We start from the raw sequence: 20,095 nt of genomic DNA, 5'->3' as shown, positions 1-20,095 counted from the left end.
GATATCTGAACTCAGTGACATCACAGTGGAATCAAAAGACATCACAGCTGAACCCGGTGACATCATAGTGGAATTAAGTGGCATCACAGTGGAATCTGGTGACTTCACAGTGGAACTCGATGACATCACAGCGGAACGTAGTAACATCACAGTAGAAACAAATGACGTCACACCGGAAACAAATGACATCACAGCGGAACTCAGTGACATCACAGCAGAACTCGGTGCCATCACAGCGGAACTCGATCACATCATAGCGAAACTCGGTGACATCACAGCAGAATTCGGTGACATCATAGTGGAATTAAGTGGCATCACAGTGGAATCTGGTGACTTCACAGTGGAACTCGATGACATCACAGCGGAACGTAGTAACATCACAGTAGAAACAAATGACGTCACACCGGAAACAAAAGACATCACAGCTGAACCCGGTGACATCATAGTGGAATTAAGTGGCATCACAGTGGAATCTGGTGACTTCACAGTGGAACTCGATGACATCACAGCGGAACGTAGTAACATCACAGTAGAAACAAATGACGTCACACCGGAAACAAATGACATCACAGCGGAACTCAGTGACATCACAGCAGAACTCGGTGCCATCACAGCGGAACTCGATCACATCATAGCGAAACTCGGTGACATCACAGCAGAATTCGGTGACATCACAATGAAATTCGGTGACATCACAGCAGAAAAGGTTGACCTCACAGCGGAATCAAATGGCATCATAGCGGAACTCGGTGACATCACAGCAGTATTCGGTGACATCACAATGGAATTTGGTGACATCACAGCAGAACTCAGTGTCATCACAGCAGAACTCAGTGACATCACAGCGGAATCTGGTGATCTTATGGCGGAACTCGATGACATCACAACAGAACTCGGTGACATCACAGCGGAATCTGTTGACCTCACAGCGAAATCAAATGGCATCATAGCGGAACCAGGTGACAGCACAGCAGAACTCGATGACATCAAAGCTGAACTCAGTGAAATCACAGCGGAATTAAATTACATCACAGTGGAACTCCTTGACATTATAGCGGATCTCGGTGACATCACAGTGGAATCCGGTGAATTTACAGAGGAACTTAGTGACATCACAGTGGAACCAAATGACATCACAGCTAAATTCGGTGACATGACAGCGGAATCAAATGGCATCATAGCGGAATTAGTTGACATCACAGCGGAACACGGTGGCATCATAGCGGAACTCGGTGACATCATATCAGAACTCTGTGACATGGTAACGGATGACATCACAGCAAAACTTGGTGACATCACAGTGGAACTCAGTGATATCACAGCGGAATTCAGTGACATCACAGCGGAACTAAGTGATATCACAGCAGAACTCGATGACATCCTAGCGGAACTCGGTGACATCACGGCGGAATCTGGTGACCTCACGGTGGAACTCGATAACAACACAGCCGAATCAAATGACCGCACAGCAGTGCATGACAGCGGAATTCGATGAACTCATGGCGGAAATCGGTTACATCACAGGGGAACTCGGTGACATCACAGCGGAACTCAATGATATCATAGCAGAACTCTGTGACCTCACAGTGGAATACAATGACCTCATGGCGGAAATCGGTTACATCTCAGGGGAACTTGTTGACATCACAGTGGAACTCGGTGACATCTTATCAGAAGTCAGTGACATCAAAGCGGAACTTGGTGACATCAAAGCGGAACTTGGTGACATCGTAACGAAACTCGGTGACATCACAGCAGAACTAGGTGATATCACAGCAGAACTTGGTGACATCATAGCAGAACCCGGTGACATCATAGAAGAACTCAGTGACATCACAGCAGAACTCAATGACATCACAGGGGATTCAAATGACATCACAGAGAAACTGGGTGAAATCATAGCAGAATTTGAAGACTTTACAGCAGAACTTGGTGACATCACAGAGGAATCAAATGGCATCATAGCAGAATTAGTTGACATCACAGCGGAATCTGGTGATCTCACGGAGGAACTCACGGTGAAATCACAGCAGAATTCAATTACATCACAGTGGAACTCTGTGACATCATAACAGAACTCTGACATCACAGCGGAATCCAATGACCACATGGCAGAAATCGGTTACTTCACAGGGGAACTCGGTGACATCACAGCGGAATCCAATGACCTCATGGCGGAAATCGGTTACTTCACAGGGAAACTCGTTGACATCACAGCGGAATCAAATGGCATCATAGCGGAATTAGTTGACATCACAACGGAACACGATGGCATGACAGCGGAACACGGTGATCTCACGGAGGAACTCCGTTACATTGCAGCGGAACTCGGTTACTGGGACTGGGTTACATCATAGCGAAACTCTGAGACATCACAGCTGAATAAAATGACATTACAGCAGAACTCGTGACATAGCGGAACTCGGTGACATCACAACTGAATAAAAAGACATCACAGCAGAACTCAATGACATCACAGCGGAACTGGATGACATCACGGCGAAACTTGGTGACATCACAGCGGAACTCAGTGACATCACAGCGGAATTTAGTAACATCACAGCGGAACTTAGGGAAATCACCGCGGAACTTGGTGAGATCCTAGCGGATTTCGGTGACATCACAGCAGAATCTGATGACCTCACGGCGGAACTCAGTGACCTCACAGCTGAAACCGGTAACATCATAGCGGAACTCGGTGACATCACAGCAGAATCAAATGACATCACAGCGGAACATGGTAGTATTATAGCAGAACTCAGTGACATCATAGCGGAACCCGGTGACACCACAGCGGAATCTGGTTACCACACGGTGGAACTCAGTGACATCACAGAGGAACTCGGTGACACCATAGCGGGACTGGGTTACATCATAGCGAAACTCGGAGACATCACAGCTGAATAAAATGACATCACAGCAGAACTCGGTGACATAGCGGAACTCGATGACATCACAACTGAATAAAATGACATCACAGCAGAACTCGGTGACATAGCGGAACTCGATGACATCACAACTGAATAAAATGACATCACAGCAGAACTCAATGACATCACGGCGGAACTGGATGACATCACGGCGAAACTTGGTGACATCACAGCGGAACTCAGTGACATCACGGCTGAATCTGGTGATCTCACGGTGGAACTCGCTGACATCACAGCCGAATCAAATGACGTCACAGCGGAACTTCGACAACATCACAGCAGAATCTGATGACCTCACAGCGGAACTCAGTGACATCATAGCTGAACCCAGTAACCTCATAACGGAACTCGGTGACATCACAGCAGAATCAAATGACATCACAGCGGAACATGGTGGTATTATAGCAGAACTCAGTAACATCATAGCGGAACCCGGTGACACCAAAGCGGAATCTGGTTACCACACGGCGGAACTCGATGACATCATAGCAGAACTCGGTGACATCACAGTGGAATGTGGTGAACTCATAGCGGAATCTGGTTACCTCACAGCAGAACATGGTGACAACACTGCAGAACTCGGTGACATCACAGTGGAACCAAATGAACTTACAGAAAAATTTGGTAACATCACAGCGGAATCAAATGACATCACAGCTGAACCCGGTGACATAACAGCGGAACTCGTTGACATCACAGAGGAACTCAATTACATTACAGCAGAAATCTGTGACATCACAGCGGAACTCGTTGACATCACAGCGGAACTCAGTGACATCATAGGGGAACTCGGTGACATCACACCGGAATCCAGTTACCTCACGGCAGAACTCAGTGACCTCACAGCGGAACTCTATGACATCTGAATAGGTGACAATACAGTGGAATCAAATGACAACACAGCTGAACCCGGTGATATCATAGCGTAATTAAATGACATCACAGCAGAAACAAATGACATCACAGCGGAACTCGGTGACATCACGGCGGAATGAAATGACATCACAGCAGATCCTGGTGACATCATAGCAGAACTTTATGATATCACAGCACAAACCGGTGACCTCACGGCGGAACTCAATGACATCGCAGCGGAACTCTGTGGCATCACAGTGGAACCTGGTGACATCATAGCAGAACTCTGTGATATCACAGCAGAAACCGGTGACCTCACGCGGAACTTGATGACATCACATTAGTTAGAATCCTGTGAACGGAGGAACTCAGAGATATCACAGAGGAACTAGATGACAACACAGCAGAGCTCGATGACATCACAGCAGATTCTCGTGACCTCAAAGCAGAACTCGATGACATCACAGCGGAAGTCGGTGACATCATAGTGGAATCAAATGACATTATAGCGGAACTGGGTGACATCGAAGCAGAACTCGATGACATCACAGCTGAATCCGTTGACCTCACGAAGGAACTCGGTGGCATCACACTGGAACTTGGTGACATCATAGTGGAATCAAATTACCTCACAGCAGAACTTGGTGACATAACAGCAGCAGAACTCGATGACATCACAGCGGGACTGTCACCTCGGTGACATCATAGCTGAACCCGGCGACTTCACAGCGGAATCTGGTGACCTCACGGCGGAACTCGGTGACATCATAGCAGAACTCGTTGACATCATAGCGGAACTCTGTGACAAGACAGTAGAACTTGGTGACATCATAGCAGAATGGCACAGAATCGGCACAGCACATCCACGGCATTCAGAGCTATGCACCGCGTCTTCCTCACTGATGTAAACTGTTCCTTGTCGCGCACCCAATTTATTATTTATCTACTTTGCATATTACTGTGTATATTAGCCAACACTTCAATGAACTGGCTCCCACCTACCATGAAATATTGTATGCAATTAATGAGTTTATCTGTTCCTTTTATGCAATAAGATTTATAAATCTCAGTACTATAGACAACACATGTCACTTTGCCAGGCCTACCTTTGAGAAAGGGTTGTCCAACATGAAACGCGTCAGATGGACTGTTATATGCTCTAATTTATACTTTTCATATTTTAAAAGTTTTATTATATGTCAATTTTATAAAAATGTGTCCATGTAAATAAATGTATTTCTTTTGGAGTTGAGCCAGTGCCTACTGTCGTTGATAGTCCAATCTGGTGGTCAGCGCCCCATTTTTAGCCTAGTCGCTTTATGTAGCACATGCAACCAACCCAATAAATTATTTTGAGAACAGGTCCAGAAATCCAGCATTGAGAAAACCATGGCATACCTACCCTTAAAAGGGTTATAAGCACAACAGCCAGGTTGGCTTATGGTGAGCACCCCATTGGGGACCTGTTTTTATACATTTGCATTCAGCTTGACGACATTGCCCAGGGCGCTGCCCTCTGTTTGTTGTTTTTTATTCTTCTACAAAATAAATGTGAAACTAGATCATTCCATTGCTGTTCTACTAGATTGGTGAAGCTATAGAATTTCCAGTCAACCTAACAAGGGGTGGGAATTGAATCTGAAACTATGGCCTCTGATGTTCGTTCCTCTCATAGACCACAAAGGTTGTGACTCATACCTGGCCAAGAATGTGGTTACTACTCGGCAAGGCCCCCTCATTACTTTTTTTCAGTATCCAGCGTTTCCTCCTGGGCAACAGGTTTTTTAGATTTCCATGTTAATCATCCAGTGAGATTACACAGGTCCACAATATCCACAAGGTATCTTCCCTTCCTTCCTTGACTGACTTGAGACCGGTTCTTGTCACCATCTCCCTTTTCATCTAAATTTACCCTATACAGACTACTCTTACGCAGACCTCGCCCCTAACCTGACCATTTCCCATGGTTTACGGCCTGTTAATATTGAAATTTCACCCAGAGACACTTCGTTTGTGTGCTTTGGAATATGTAAATTATGGTTTCTCTCACAGATGAGGAGTGGGATTGTGTTTTTTTTGCATTGTCACAAACTGCATATAGCCAGTAAGGCCAAAGAAAACAATTAGAAACCTCTCCTATGTTGTTATCAGTGTCCAGCACTTCTACTACAATTCTACTCTTCGGTTTCTGAACTCTGTAGAGCAATGTGAAACAGAGTGGGGAACCATTATCCATGTTTGCTGTAGCTGCTCAAAATTGAGACCTTTTTGGGAATCTGTATTTGGGTATAAACACTGGTTAGTGATCATTCTGTCTCTGCCAAATGGTTATTTTCTCTGTGCTACCTGTCCCTACAGAATATCTAGAAGGATTTACATAGACACTTTTTAAATGCAGCATGTACCATGTTTTTTTGAGCAGGTACAGAAGGTTTTATGCCCCCCCTCCCCTCCGCCCGGTTTCTACTGATCATGCAGTTTTTTATTTATGCCCCTTCCTCTAGCTCTCCGCTTTTATTCCTTACAGAAAATCAATAAAGACATATTAGGCACAAACACCACAGAATACTGTAGATACCAAAATCTTTTGTTGCTTCATATTTTTTTAAAATATTTTTATAAGATTTAATGAGAGTTCTTAAAAGGTCTAGCCTTGTGCAAATTATACATTTTTGTACATTAACAAATCATAAATGCTACATATAGCTCATTTTCAGTTTGGTTATTTCCTACAGTTGTAAATGTTCTAAAAAAGAACAGATTTCAGCAGCATAATATAAAATAAACCTTCGTTACATCTGTGTTGAAAGTAACACTACAGTCTCTAGCCAGGTGTTCATATGTGACTTTCTCCAAGAATCTAGTGACATCTGATAAATATCAGGTTCATTTTATTTCTTCAACGATAAGAGATGCCAGTCTCTCCAGTCCCTACATGGGTGAAAATAGTGACATAGTTTATGAATAAAGTAAGAAAATAGCATACATAAGACGTATTAATTTCATAGGTAAAGGTGTGTTCCCACTAAGACAAGATTCTTAAATATACGCAGGATAACAAAATAACACACTCTTAATTCACTGTTAAAAATACAGCATTTCACAGATAATTCCAACCGGTCATCATGAGAAGTCTAGGGTCGGCAGGAGATTTTGTTCTCCTGTCTGACACTGAACTGAGCCCCTCTCTGCCTCCAGTCCAACTTTTGCATTCCAAGATGAGCTCACACAGAGACTTCCTGCTGGCAAGCAACATCATTGTGAGGAGAGTAAAGCTACAAGCTACAGGCAGATAAGGTCTTTATCCAGTGGAGGGTGAGGGAGGCACAGCAGAGCTGACAGTGTATGTTATGGCACCACCAACACTCTGGGATTTTACACTGACCATTATTGAGTGATAGGAGCTTAAAGACCAATAAAACTGTAAAGTAAGGGGTAAATGTATCTTTATTGCGTTAACATCACTAGTGGATTGAAATTTGGCAAACTCCTTTTTCATGGGAAAACTCCTTTTTCATTTTTGGACACTAAACCACTCACGTTTATACTCACCTTGGTATGGAGCTTACGGTACCTGAGCAATGCTGCAAAAGAAGCTGACTTAGTATGACCCGGCTGGCCACAGGTACAGCATGTGTGCAATGAAGCAGAGGTTTTAAGCCAGATAAATTGAAAAATAGATAAAGGAAGGTAGCCAGATCTCCAGGTGCATGGATAAATTTTTTTTTCAATTGTACCCATGAAGATTGCTCATATAAGGTGATTTGCGGGAGTAAATCACAGGTACATGACTAGTAGTTGGTTATGTGTCCCAAATCACCATGACAATCTTCAATGTGTATTGGTGCACATCAGATATTGTGGTTGCCAAAAACCAGGCTCCCATCTGTCTACTGTAGGGAAAAGGGCAGGGGAGGGGGGAATGGGATGTTTTACTGTTTTGGTCTTTTGTGTAACAGTATGTCTGTAAAAATGTTAAAAAACTACAATAAAGATGTTTTGATTAATATATAAATATAATCTAAGCACACCAATATGAGATTTAAGAATTTTAATTACGGCCAGTTTCACATATGAATGTTTTTGGCTGACGTAGCAGGCTTTATCAAATACTGAAATACAAACACAAAACACAGAAATTATATTGTTGAATAGATGACTGTGAAATAAGTGGATATACTTATGGTGAAGAGATTGTTGGTCAAAGTATACAGTTTGGTGAGTAGATACAGTCGATATGTATATCATACTATAATTATAGCAATAGGCTCAAAATTACACTTATGTAAATATAGCAGTATAACAATACAAAAGATTGTTGATCACAGCATACAATTCGATGGGTAGAGACCGTAAATGTGTGTATCATCACATTTAAGCTCTAAAATTATCGTTAAGTCATGAGTAAATATATCAGTATAACAATACAATTGTCACTCGGATGGAGAGTATGCAGGTCAGCAAATGGCACCTAAACCTAAAAGGTAATACAATGTCTCTTGCGGTAAGTATGGAATATGCAGGGCTGTAAAGAAATAGTGACATATACAGAGGTATAGAGGAGTCTTGCCAAAGAGTGTAAGGTAATGGAGGGAGAGAAGCAGAAGCGTGGGCGTTTGGATATAGTACTGCTGTACTACGGAATGTGGCGTGTGATGCAAATGGAGCACACTGCTGAGTATGAATGCAGGCAGTGGCATGGAGAGCGTGTTGTGTGCAGGGCCGGAAGTTGCATATTTCCGGCTCCCGCATGTCTAGGTACCTACAGACGCCAGGAAGTTGTGGCACATGTGTAGAGTGCTGGAAGTGCCAGCAATGTGTAAGAGGAGTGAGGGAGTAATATGGTGGGAGGAACATCAGATAGAAAGTACCGTATATACTCGAGTATAAGCTGACCCGAGTATAAGCCGAGGCCCCTAATTTTACCACCAAAAACTGGGAAAACCTATTGACTCGAGTATAAGCCGAGGGTGGGAAATGCATTGGTCACAGACCCCCCAGTATACAGCCAACCAGCCCCCTATAGTATACAGCCTGCCCCCAGTAGTATACAGCCACCCCAGCCTGCCCCCAGTAGTATACAGCCTGCCCCCAGTAGTATACAGCCAGCCCATCTTGCCCCCAGTAGTATACAGCCAGCCCCATGTAGTATACAGCCAGCCCCATGTAGTATACAGCCAGCCCCATGTAGTATACAGCTAGCCCCATGTAGTATACAGCATCCCCCAGTAGTATACAGCATCCCCCAGTAGTATACAGCATCCCCCAGTAGTATACAGCATCCCCCAGTAGTATACAGCCTGCCCCCAGTAGTATACAGCCTGCCCCCAGTAGTATACAGCCACCTCAGCCTGCCCCCAGTAGTATACAGCCACCTCAGCCTGCCCCCAGTAGTATACAGCCTGCCCCCAGTAGTATACAGCCTGCCCCCAGTAGTATACAGCCTGCCCCCAGTAGTATACAGCCTGCCCCCAGTAGTATAAAGCACCCCAGCCTGCCCCGTGTAGTATACAGCCCAGCCCAGCCTGCCCCCAGTAGTATACAGCCTGCCCCCAGTAGTATACAGCCTGCCCCAGTAGTATACAGCTTGCCCCCAGTAGTATACAGCTTGCCCCCAGTAGTATACAGCTTGCCCCCAGTAGTATACAGCTTGCCCCCAGTAGTATACAGCTTGCCCCAGCATAAGAAAAACAACTTATATACTCACCCTCCGGTGGCCCCGATGTGAAGTGCTGCTCCCCCGATGTCCACGCCGCTTGTCTTCAGGGTTCTGCGCCCATCTTCCTTCTTCTGCCGGGCGCCCTGCAGAAGACAGAAGATGGGCGCGGATGCCTGAAGACAAGCCGCGCGGACATCGGGGGAGCAGCGCTGCGCATCGGGGCCACCGGAGGGTGAGTATATAAGTTTATTTTTTTTTTAAGTAATTTTGACTGACTGACTGACTCGTGTATAAGCCGAGGGGACGGTTTTCAGCACATTTTTTGTATATACGGTAATATGGTATCGAATGGGGATTGTGTGTGCATGTTGTTATGATAGAAAAGAAACATGAAGGGGGTAAAGTATATAAAGAGAAGTAAAAGTCGGAAAGTAGGAGAATGCAGCAGGCCCGCTGTCTTGGGGTTGTGCTGGACTCTGACCTCTCCTTTTCACCATATATTCAATCTCTTGCTCGCTCTTGCCGTATACATCTCAGAAACATCTCCAGAATCCGGCGGTTTCTGACATTTGAAACTTCTAAAATGCTAATTGTTGCACTTATTCCACTCTCGACTAGACTACTGTAACTCCTTACTAATTGGCCTTCCACTCACTAAACTCTCTCCTCTTTAATCTATTCTTAATGCAGCAGCCAGGCTGGTTTTTCAGGCCAAATGCTACACGGATGCCTTCAGTTTGTGCCAATCACTGAACTGGCTACCTGTCTCCTTCCGTATTCACTTTAAAATAATAACCCTAATCCACAAAGCTCTGAATAATGCTGCACCTACCTATCTCTCTTCTCTCATCTCAGTCTATCGCCCTTCCCGTGCTCTTCGATCTGCCAGTGACATTAGATTAATCTCTACCTTAATTCGAACCTCCCATGCACGTATCCAGGACTTCTCCCGAGTTACTCCAATTCTCTGGAATGCCCTTCCCTGGACTCTCAGACTAATACCCACCCTCCAAAGCATCAAACGTGCTCTTAAAACCCATCTCTTTAGGCAAACCTATCACACTCGCTAACTGCTTGAAATGTCAACTCTCCCTTTACTAATCCATCCTATGTCCTATCTCCCATCTGTTATCTGGCAAACAGCTGATATATACCAAGCTCCAGGCTTCTCTGCAGTCTTTTTCACCAAGGACCCTATAAATAAGATGGCGGCTGATGGATGGTTCAAGCAGCAACATCATTGTTTAGTAAATTATTTATTAAATTATTTTATATTGCTCCCTTATAAAGAATGGCTGGACCATTATACAACCTCTTGTGTCACCCCCTCATCCTCATAGTCTGTAAGCTCTTGTGAGCAGGGCCCTCAATCCTATTGTTCCATATGACTGTTTGTTCTTTGTAATGTAATATAGTTGTATATGTCCCCTATGATTTGTAAAGCGCTACGGAATAAGGATGATAGCAGAAAGAACTGAATAACAACAACAATCATTATAGTACAGGACATTATCCTAGTTGGTTAATCATAGTCACGGTTCAGTCCATTTGGTAACATACTCAGTAAGGGATGGATCCAATAGGATTCTCTCTTTTTGAGCAGTTCGATATATGTTTGATAATTTGGTATCATAATTGCATCGTATCGAACATATTCTGACCTTTATTAGGTTGCACAAGCTCCATGTTTGCATCCAATCAAGTACAAATTGATTAAATTGTGTCACAAGTTACAGTATCAAGTGAGTTTTTGTAGAATCCATGCACAGAATTTAAAACCTGGAAAAAAAGGCCTACAGCTTAAAATGAATTCCAAATTACATAGTGCCACACTAGCTGAATACCTACGGGTCGAACAAATTCCTAGCAGCCTAGGTGTCCCCATTCACCCTATCAAATTTCGTGATAATAAGGACTACTGCGTTCAGTTTGAACAAATATTGAACAAATGTGCTTTCGACTTAATGACACTCGCCATCTCCCATCTTTCATCAGAAGATTTCACAATCCTAAAGAACCGCCTTAACAAGACCCTCAACAGATCATTGCCACAGAGTAGAGGTAAGCAAATGGAAGAAATTTCTTTGACACATGGTGGATTACCGTACCCACCGTGTCTACAGGTGGCGAAACACTTTTCCTTCCTACAACTTATATAAACAAAGTTGGTCTACCTTAAGAGACACATCTTATTCAGACTTCGGTCAGAAGAGCTACAATGAAATGTAATACAGGGACCTTTTTAGCCGCCACTCCAGGAACCTAACAAGAAGAAGACGAGGAGAGGGAGGAGACAAATTCCAAATGACTACCAGATCACAGGTATGACACCTCCCCCAAATACCTTTTTGTCCCTCGTATCATTTGATACATTTCAACTCGATTTGGACATACAACATTTTTTTAGGTCCATAAGACTTCAGGTACACTTTCTGAACTCTCCATCCACCACTGTAAATAGTGGGAACTCCACTCTGGGACCTATTGATACATGTACTACCGGGTAGACCGATAGTTTCCTCCACCTACTATTTATCCTACTGGAGAAAGTCCTAACTCCATTAATAAAAAAGAGACAATCTTTCCTACTTGACACTTCAGCTTTTCTTTCCATTATTAACAACATTGGCATACTACCTTCGCCTCTATACCTCCATTCAGCATTCCATAGCAGCAGTCACAGAGATGCTCAACAACACAGGACACAACCTTCACACATTTCATTTTACATCAACCTACTATACCTGATCCTGGAGGAGAATTATTTTCTCTTCCAAGCCCATTTGATATTCAAAAACTAGGGACGGCCATGGGCTCTAACATTGTTCCCCCTGACGTCAACTGCTATATGGACTCTGTTTAAAGACAATGGGGCACATTTACTTACCCGGTTCTGTCGCGATCCAGCTGATTTGGGTCCGGCCGGGATTCACTAAGGTAGTGCGCCCGATGTCCACCAGATGTCGCTGCTGCGCTGAAGTCCGCTGGAGATCACGGAGGTTCACTATCCTATCCTGGGTGCAGGTAAGCGCGTGTCAAGCGACACTTTAAAAAAAAAAAAAAAATGGCGTTTTTACGAATCCGTCATGTTTTCTGATGGCCACGCCCCCGATCTCCGTCGCATGCATGCCGCAATCCGATGGCGTGCGCCAGAAACCCGGGGCAATTCAGGGAAAATCGCCGCAAATCGGTAATATTCGGGTAACCCGGCGGAAAAACGCGATTCGGGCCCTTAGTAAATGACCCCCAATATATCTATCCACATCCAGGGTTTCAACAACATGCACTCATCTGGAAAAGATACATAGATGACATCTTCTGTATTTGGGTAGGCACAGAGACCACACTTGACCAGTTCCATCACATGAACAACATCTATCCGGATCTATCCCCATACAGGAAAATCCTTTCCCATAAAGGATTACTATACCTGCCAGACCATATTCTAGGATAATGTTCTGTACTATAATGACTGTTGTTCTGTTTTTTTTTTTTTTCAAGTGAGCTCTGACTCGGGGGGTTGGTAAGATATAGCAGGCGACCCCTTTCCTCCATTCATTTCATCCCTTTTATTCCCCCCTTTTTATTCTCATCATTATTCATTCTCCTTGCCGACTTTTACTTGTCTTTATATACTTTACCGCCTTCATATTTCCTTTCTTCAATCATAACATGCAGACACAATCCCCAATTGATACCATATTACTTTCTATCTGATGTTCCTCTCATCATATTACTCCCTCACTCCTCTTACACATTGCCGGCACTACCAACACTCTGCGCCACATCTTCCTGGCATCTGATACCTAGACGCACGAGAACCAGAAGTATGCGGATTATGCAACTTCCGACCCTGAGCACAACACGCTCTCCACACCACTGTCTACATTCATATACAGTGGCACAATCCTTGAGCATCACGCGCAACACTCTAGAGCAGTGATGGCGAACCTTTTAGAGACTGAGTGCCCAAACTACAACCAAGACCCGCTTAATTATCGCAAAGTGCCAACACAGAAATTTAATTTGTGATTTATACTCCCTTCTCTGTCACAGTTTTCATTGATACCAGCACCTGAGGACCCCAATAAAGCAGAAAATAGTCCCAGGTAGAGCTGTCACTATGAAATAGCTCTGTGCACAGCAAGTCCTGGGCTGTCTGGGACTGCAGGAAGATACCTGGAGTCATCTCTGGTGATGGCCTGAGTGCCCACAGAAAGGGCTCCGAGTGCCACCTCTGGCACCAGTGCCATAGGTTAGCCATCACTGCTCTAGAGTACAGTTAAACTCTACCCAGGCACCCACGCTTCTGCTTATTCTCATTCATTATCTGACAGCCTTTGGTTAGACTCCTCTATATATATTTATGCATATTCCATACCTACCCGAGGAGACATGGTATAATCTTAGGTTTAGGTGCTATTTGCTGTCCTGCATACTCTCCATCCGAGTGACAATTGTATTGTTATACTGATATATTTACTCATAACTTAAAGAGGATCTGTCACCGAAATTTTCGGCACTAGGAGCCTCCGGTAACGCTATCTAACACTGCGGCGAGGTACAGTGTAATCGTTGGACAAAGCTTCCCGCCGTATTCATGAGGGGGCGGGGTTGGGGCGTGGCTAGGGGCGGTGACTGCTGCCTGGCACGCGGCAGTCACTGCCGGCCTATGGAGTGAGCGGGCGGTCCGGGGAAGAGGCAGCGCCGATGATAATATTGTACCCCGCTGCAGTGTTAGATAGCGTTACCAGAGGTTTCCGGTAACGCTATCACTCTAACACTGCGGCGTTTGTTCAAGCACTAGGAGCTGCTTACTTTAGTAAGCAGCTCCTAGTGCCAAAAATTTGGGTGACAGGTCCTCTTTAAGGATAATTTTATAGCTAAAACGTGATGATATAGACATTTACTGTCTCTACCCACTGAATTGTATACTGTGTCCAACAATCTCTTCACTATAAGTATAGCCACTTATTTCTCAGTCATCTATTCAACAATATAATTTCTGTGTTTTGGGCTTGGATTTCAGGCTGCTACCTCAGCCAAAAATGTTCATACGTGAAGCTAGCCGTATGTCTAATTAAAACTCTTAAATTGCATATTGGTGTGCTTGGATTACATTTATATTAATCACCATGACAGTTTCCTTCAAGTGTGTTACAGAATTTCTGGTTAACCAAATTAGAGTGGGTTTCTGACATTTAAATTAAAAAAAAAAACATTATGGGTAGATTTTGGTCTAGTTGGGAATAAAAACCTAACTACTTTCAGGGCAGGTGTCATCTGGTTCGACTGTGGCTCCTAACAGTGCTTTACCTGGACTTTGCCATCATTACATGCCAGTCATGGTCCTCTGTGATGTCATTTTGGTTGCCTGTTAAAGGAAACCTACCACTTAGAATGGTCGGTGTAAGCAGTAAATGCCGAGCACCAGCTCAGGGTGAGCTGTTGCCGGCACTTACTTTCGCTAGTATTATAAACCGCTGTATCGCGGTTTTAACACTTTTTAAACTCTAGAGCAGAAGAGGCTTCGGCGCTGCGCGCGACCGTGCGCGCGCAACGTCTCCGTCATTTCCTATGTAGGCACGCGCACGATCGTGCGCACGCAACGCCGAAGCCTGTTCTGCTGTAGAGTTTAAAAAGTGTTAAAACCGCGATACCACGGTTTATAACACTAACGGAAGTAAGTACCGGCACCAGCTCATCCTGAGCTGGTGCTCGGTATTTACTGCTTACACCGACCATTCTAAGTGGTAGGTTTCCTTTAAAGGCTCACAAAGCTGTCATTAGCAAATGTATATTACTATATTGCATGAGTGATAAACCTACAGGGCTGAAATAATAGTATGAAAACATTAAAAGAAAAAAGTTACAAAAAATAACCTTATAGGAATATGGTGCAACTTTGTTTTTTGGCAATTCTAGCAATTTTTTTTCAGCTTCTCTCTGTACAATGAACGAAATATTAAACCACACTTTACTGGGTTTTTGGCCCAGTCAACATTTCTCATCCTTGGCTGAAACTGGGGAGTAGCAAGTAGTGTTATTTTTTTTATCCAAAAAAAATGCAAAAATGGAAACCAATGTGATTTTTTTTCTTGGTAGAAAGTCAGGATACAAACACACACATTAGACAGTTGGCTGGTCCTACCCAAATTGGTGGGTTTGACCTATATTAATTCAACCCGCATGGTCAACTTTGGTTTCAGACTGAACATGCAAAGATCATAGCATAAAAACAGGTACATCAGGTAACAGGTGTCCACTAGGAAGTACTACTGATATCTACATTTCCTGTATTACAGAATGAAAAATAAAAAGGCAAAAGTTATTTACTAATTTACATTACTAAAGACTAAGGCTACATAACATATTGGTTGGTAGACCACTACGAAAACAATCTGTCATCTGTGTATTTGTGAAATAACACTTAAAGGAAACCTACCACTTGTAGTGGCAGGTTTCCGATGAAAATACCGGGCACCAGCTCAGGGTGAGCTGGTGCCGGAGCTTATTTTAGTTAGTGTTTTAAACCGCGGTATCGCGGTTTAAAACACTTTTTAAACGTTATAGCCGGCGCAGGCAGGTACGCGCTCGGCGCTTACCGTGCACGCGGCTACATAGGAAGTGAATGAGAGCCGCGTGCACGGTAATCGCCGAGCGCGTACCTGCCTGCGCCGGCTATAACGTTTAAAAAGTGTTTTAAACCGCGATACCGCGGTTTAAAACACTAACTAAAATAAGCTCCGGCACCAGCTCACCCTGAGCTGGTGCCCGGTATTTTCATCGGAAACCTGCCACTACAAGTGGTAGGTTTCCTTTAACTTACCTGATCTATCTGTTCTGGAGTAGAGAGAGAAAAGGAGGCTCTCACATAAGAACTGGGCTCTGAGCTGTCAATATTAAATGCTGATCCAGGAACTAGAAGAACCTACAAAACACAATGATATGAATATTAACCCCTTAAGGACGCAGGGTTTTTCGGCTCATTTCTCGCACTCCAACTTCAAAAATCCATAACTTTTTCATTTTTACGTGTACAGACCTGTGTGAGGGCTTATTTTGTGCGTAACAAATTTTACTTTCCTGTAATGTTATTTATTTTAACATGCCATGTACTGCGAAGCTGAAAAAAAATTCCAAATGTGGAAAAATTGAAAAAAAAACGCACGTTCTTATGGGCTCAGTTTTTACGACTTTCACTCTTCGCTCCAAATAACACGCCTACTTTATTCTTTGGTTCGGTGCGATCGCGGTGATATATTTTATATAGGTTTTATTGTGTTTTAATACTTTTTCAAAAATTAAACGAATGTGTACAAAAAAGAAAAAAATTTTTTGCCATCTTCTGACGCTAATAACTTTTTCATACTTTGGCACACAGAGATGTGTGAGGGGTCATTTTTTCCGAAATGAGGCGACGTTTTCATTGCTACCATTTTGAGGTCTGTGCGACATTTTGATCATTTTTTATTTCATTTTTTATGTTATGTAAAAAGGTGTAAAAGTCGCATTTCTGACGTTTGGGCGCCATTTCCCGTCTCGGAGGTCACCGCCGCCCGTAACCGTTTTTATATTTTGATAGATCGGGCATTTTGGGACGCGGCGATACCTAATATGTTTGTGATTTTTACTGTTTATTATGTTTTATATCCGTTCTAGGGAAAGGGGGGGTGATTTGAACTTTTAATATTTTATTAATTTTTTTTTTTTTTTAAACTTTTTTTTTTCACTATCTTTTAGACCATCTAGGGTACATTAACCCTAGATGGTCAGATCGCTGCTACCATATATTGCAATACTTCTGTATTGCAATATATGGCATTTTTGCAGCACATTCATTACAATGAGCCACTGGCTCATTGTAACGAATCTGCAGCTGCCAGATAGCCTCGTGTCAAAAGAAGACATGAGGCTACCATGGCAACCGATCGCCGCCCCCCGATGACATTCGGGGGCGTGGCGATCGAAAAAAAGATGGCGGCGCCCGTCTTTTAAATGCCGCCGGCGACTTTGCCGGCGGCAACGGGGGGGTTAATAGCCGCGATCGGTGCTAGCACCGACCGCGGTTATTAGCGGTGGGGGTTTTATGCATTATGCAAAAACCCCCACCTTTGTATGAAGAGGACTCAGCCCGTGAGCCCTCTTCATACATCCCTTATACCTCTGCGCCGTAGAGCTACGGCGCAGAGCGTTAAGGGGTTAAAGGACATCTATCACCAGATCAATGATTGTAGACCAAGCACACTGCCATACTGGTGTGCGCCCCCTCTGGCAGGATCTGCTCTTATTTTTATACCCTGGTTTTTAAGAATAAAAGGCTTTAAAATTTTGCATGTGAGTTTGAGGGGCTCTAGGCTCCATAGGAGTTAATAGAGCCTGGAGCCCCTCAGGCTCATTTGCATAATTTTTAAAGCCTTTTTTTTCTTATAAAAAAGGCATAAGAAGCTAGAAGAACATTAGAGCCTGCCAGAGGGGGCGCATACCAATAAGTATGTATGTATGTTTGGTTTACAATCCTTGTTCTGGTGATATCCTTTAATATACATATGTATATGGCAAGTTTGGGTATTCAGCGTTCCATGAATTATATTCTTTCTGCATTTAAAAGTTCAGTCTGCACCAAGTATAATAATGGCTTCCTAGGGGCTGTAATAGTCAGACTTTATTGTGCACAACAATCATCATATAACATCCACCGATATTAAGGGTGTGAAGAAACAAGTGTGTCCAGGTGCATCTTTCACAATTTACCATTTGTTACACATAGGTCAATATTTATTAAAAACAGTGCAAACTATGTGCAGTTTGCTTGTGAAGTGTGCAGTGTGCCAGATTCATGAGATGTTGTGCCCCTTTTTCATGAATTTGACGCTCCTTGCACTGCTCTGACAGAGTGCGCCAATTTTTTTATGGTGCACCTTTAACATGGGCATGCAACACAATTCTGTCAGACACTGCATGATAAAAGTGGCGCACGGTCCGACTAAACAGCAAAACGCCCCTTGCAATTGTGTAGTGCCTGCACTATTCATCACTGTAACACATTTGTGGTGCGGACACTTCTTAAATACCCGTGCAAGCAGTTTAAAAAGGGGTATTCCCACCTCACCTACTACAGGCAATTCAATCCCTAACCTCCCAAAAAACATTTCTTCAATGCATTGTTTAAAAAAAAGTTATCTACATTCCCATAAGATACTGTAAATGGGGCTTAACTACCCCAAGTAACGGGCAACTGTTAACACTATATACTGCTGACGAGCAGCGGTGGCCGTGCAGGCGATTCAAATGAACCTGCCGGGAATATGTGAACGTGCGTAGCTAGCGCATGTGCAGCTCACATACACCTCGTACGCTAGATCAGGGCGGCTGCTGGACGTGCGCAGTAGCTTCACAGTTGTCCTGATCGATCAGGCCTTACTGCGGGACAGCCGTGTACTGCAGCGAGCCAGCACTACTAGATGAAGAGAACTTACTAGTACCGGCTTGCTGCGGTACACAGCTGTCCCGCAGTAAAGCTCAAACGATCAAGACAGCTGTAAAGTTACTGCGCATGCCCTGCTGCCGTCGTGATCTAGCAAACGAGGAGGCAAGGAATACGTGAACTACGCATGTCTTAGCTAAGCGTATTCACATATTCTAGGCGCGTTCAGAGCAGTCTCACTCTAAGCACCAGCGCAGCCGCCGTTATTGACGAGTGTCAATAGAGGGTCGTTACTAGGGGGCATTTGCAGAATATTATGGGAATAAAGGTCATTTTTTAAAAATAACAATGCATTGAAGAAATGTTTTTTGGGGGGTTAAGGATTAAAGTAACTGTAGTAGGTGAGGTGTTTTTTTGTTTCACGCCATTCACCGTACGGGTTCAGTGATAATTTTATTTTATTGTACAGGTTGTTACGGACATGGTGATATGTGTTGTGTTTTTTGGGGATTTTCACATTTTATTTGATTACTGCATGGAATGGGACTTCAGAGGACTTTTATTCTTTTTTTTTAATTTATTTTTTTTTAAACTTTTTTATTTTGTCCCAAGGTCATTTGATCACCGGTTCATTGTAATTAGGAACAAAAACAAGAAAAATATTTTATCTCTGTAATGCATATTACGGTATATATTTTTTTCAATTTTCAAATTAACTATATATGACCATTGTAAATTAATTCCCTATGACAGGTTTTTTAAAATAAAATATGTGTAGTCTGGGGCAAACGGCGACGATGGAGATGTTTTTTATAGTGTTGTAGAGGATTTATTTTATTAGGGAATAGTAATGTTTATTTTTAAATATTTAAAATATTAATATGTAATATTTGTGTGTGTTTTAACTTTTTATGTCTGCCATGAGGTGATAAAAAACTTATATATATATTTTTTTGTTCTCATCTGCAACTGCGGCATCTATAAGAGCCCCATTTACAAAGGAAAATGACACCCTGTGGGAGCAGATGCGAGATTAGAGCTGGACTGGGTTTGATCAGACTCAGCCCCTCTGACCAGCTCCTCATTTCTTCAGCACGGTGCTGTGAGAATCGGAGAAAGAAGAAGCGTTAATAAACTGCATCTCCCTCCTCCCTAGGGTCAGCTACAGCCGGAGACCTAGTCCCAGAAGAAAACTGCAGCAACTTCAAAAAACTTTGCTGCAGA

General features: G+C 43.4%; 1 protein-coding gene across 7 annotated transcripts in view; it reads right to left on the bottom strand.

Moving 5' to 3' along the window:
• Positions 1-6,413: 6,413 nt before the first annotated feature.
• The window catches only part of LOC140074712 (kynurenine/alpha-aminoadipate aminotransferase, mitochondrial-like), a 34,132-nt gene continuing 20,450 nt past the window's right edge, over positions 6,414-20,095 (bottom strand). For 4 of the 7 annotated variants that reach the window (XM_072119848.1, XM_072119819.1, XM_072119852.1 and 1 more), the window contains exons 13-14: positions 16,274-16,375; positions 6,415-6,716 (exon numbers count right to left, since the gene is read on the bottom strand). In XM_072119848.1, coding sequence (XP_071975949.1) covers positions 6,672-6,716; positions 16,274-16,375 — 147 coding nt within the window. In that variant the 3' untranslated portion in view covers positions 6,415-6,671. Of the gene's footprint in view, positions 6,717-16,273; positions 16,376-20,095 lie in introns of all 7 variants that reach the window. The other 3 variants (XM_072119830.1, XM_072119871.1, XM_072119861.1) reach the window with 1 other exon arrangement.

Source organism: Engystomops pustulosus, chromosome 1, assembly GCF_040894005.1.
Source record: "Engystomops pustulosus chromosome 1, aEngPut4.maternal, whole genome shotgun sequence".
In the NCBI taxonomy this organism is placed as follows: Eukaryota; Metazoa; Chordata; class Amphibia; order Anura; family Leptodactylidae; genus Engystomops; species Engystomops pustulosus.
Note: the sequence above shows the minus strand (reverse complement) of the source record. Positions and strands in the feature narration are given on the sequence as shown.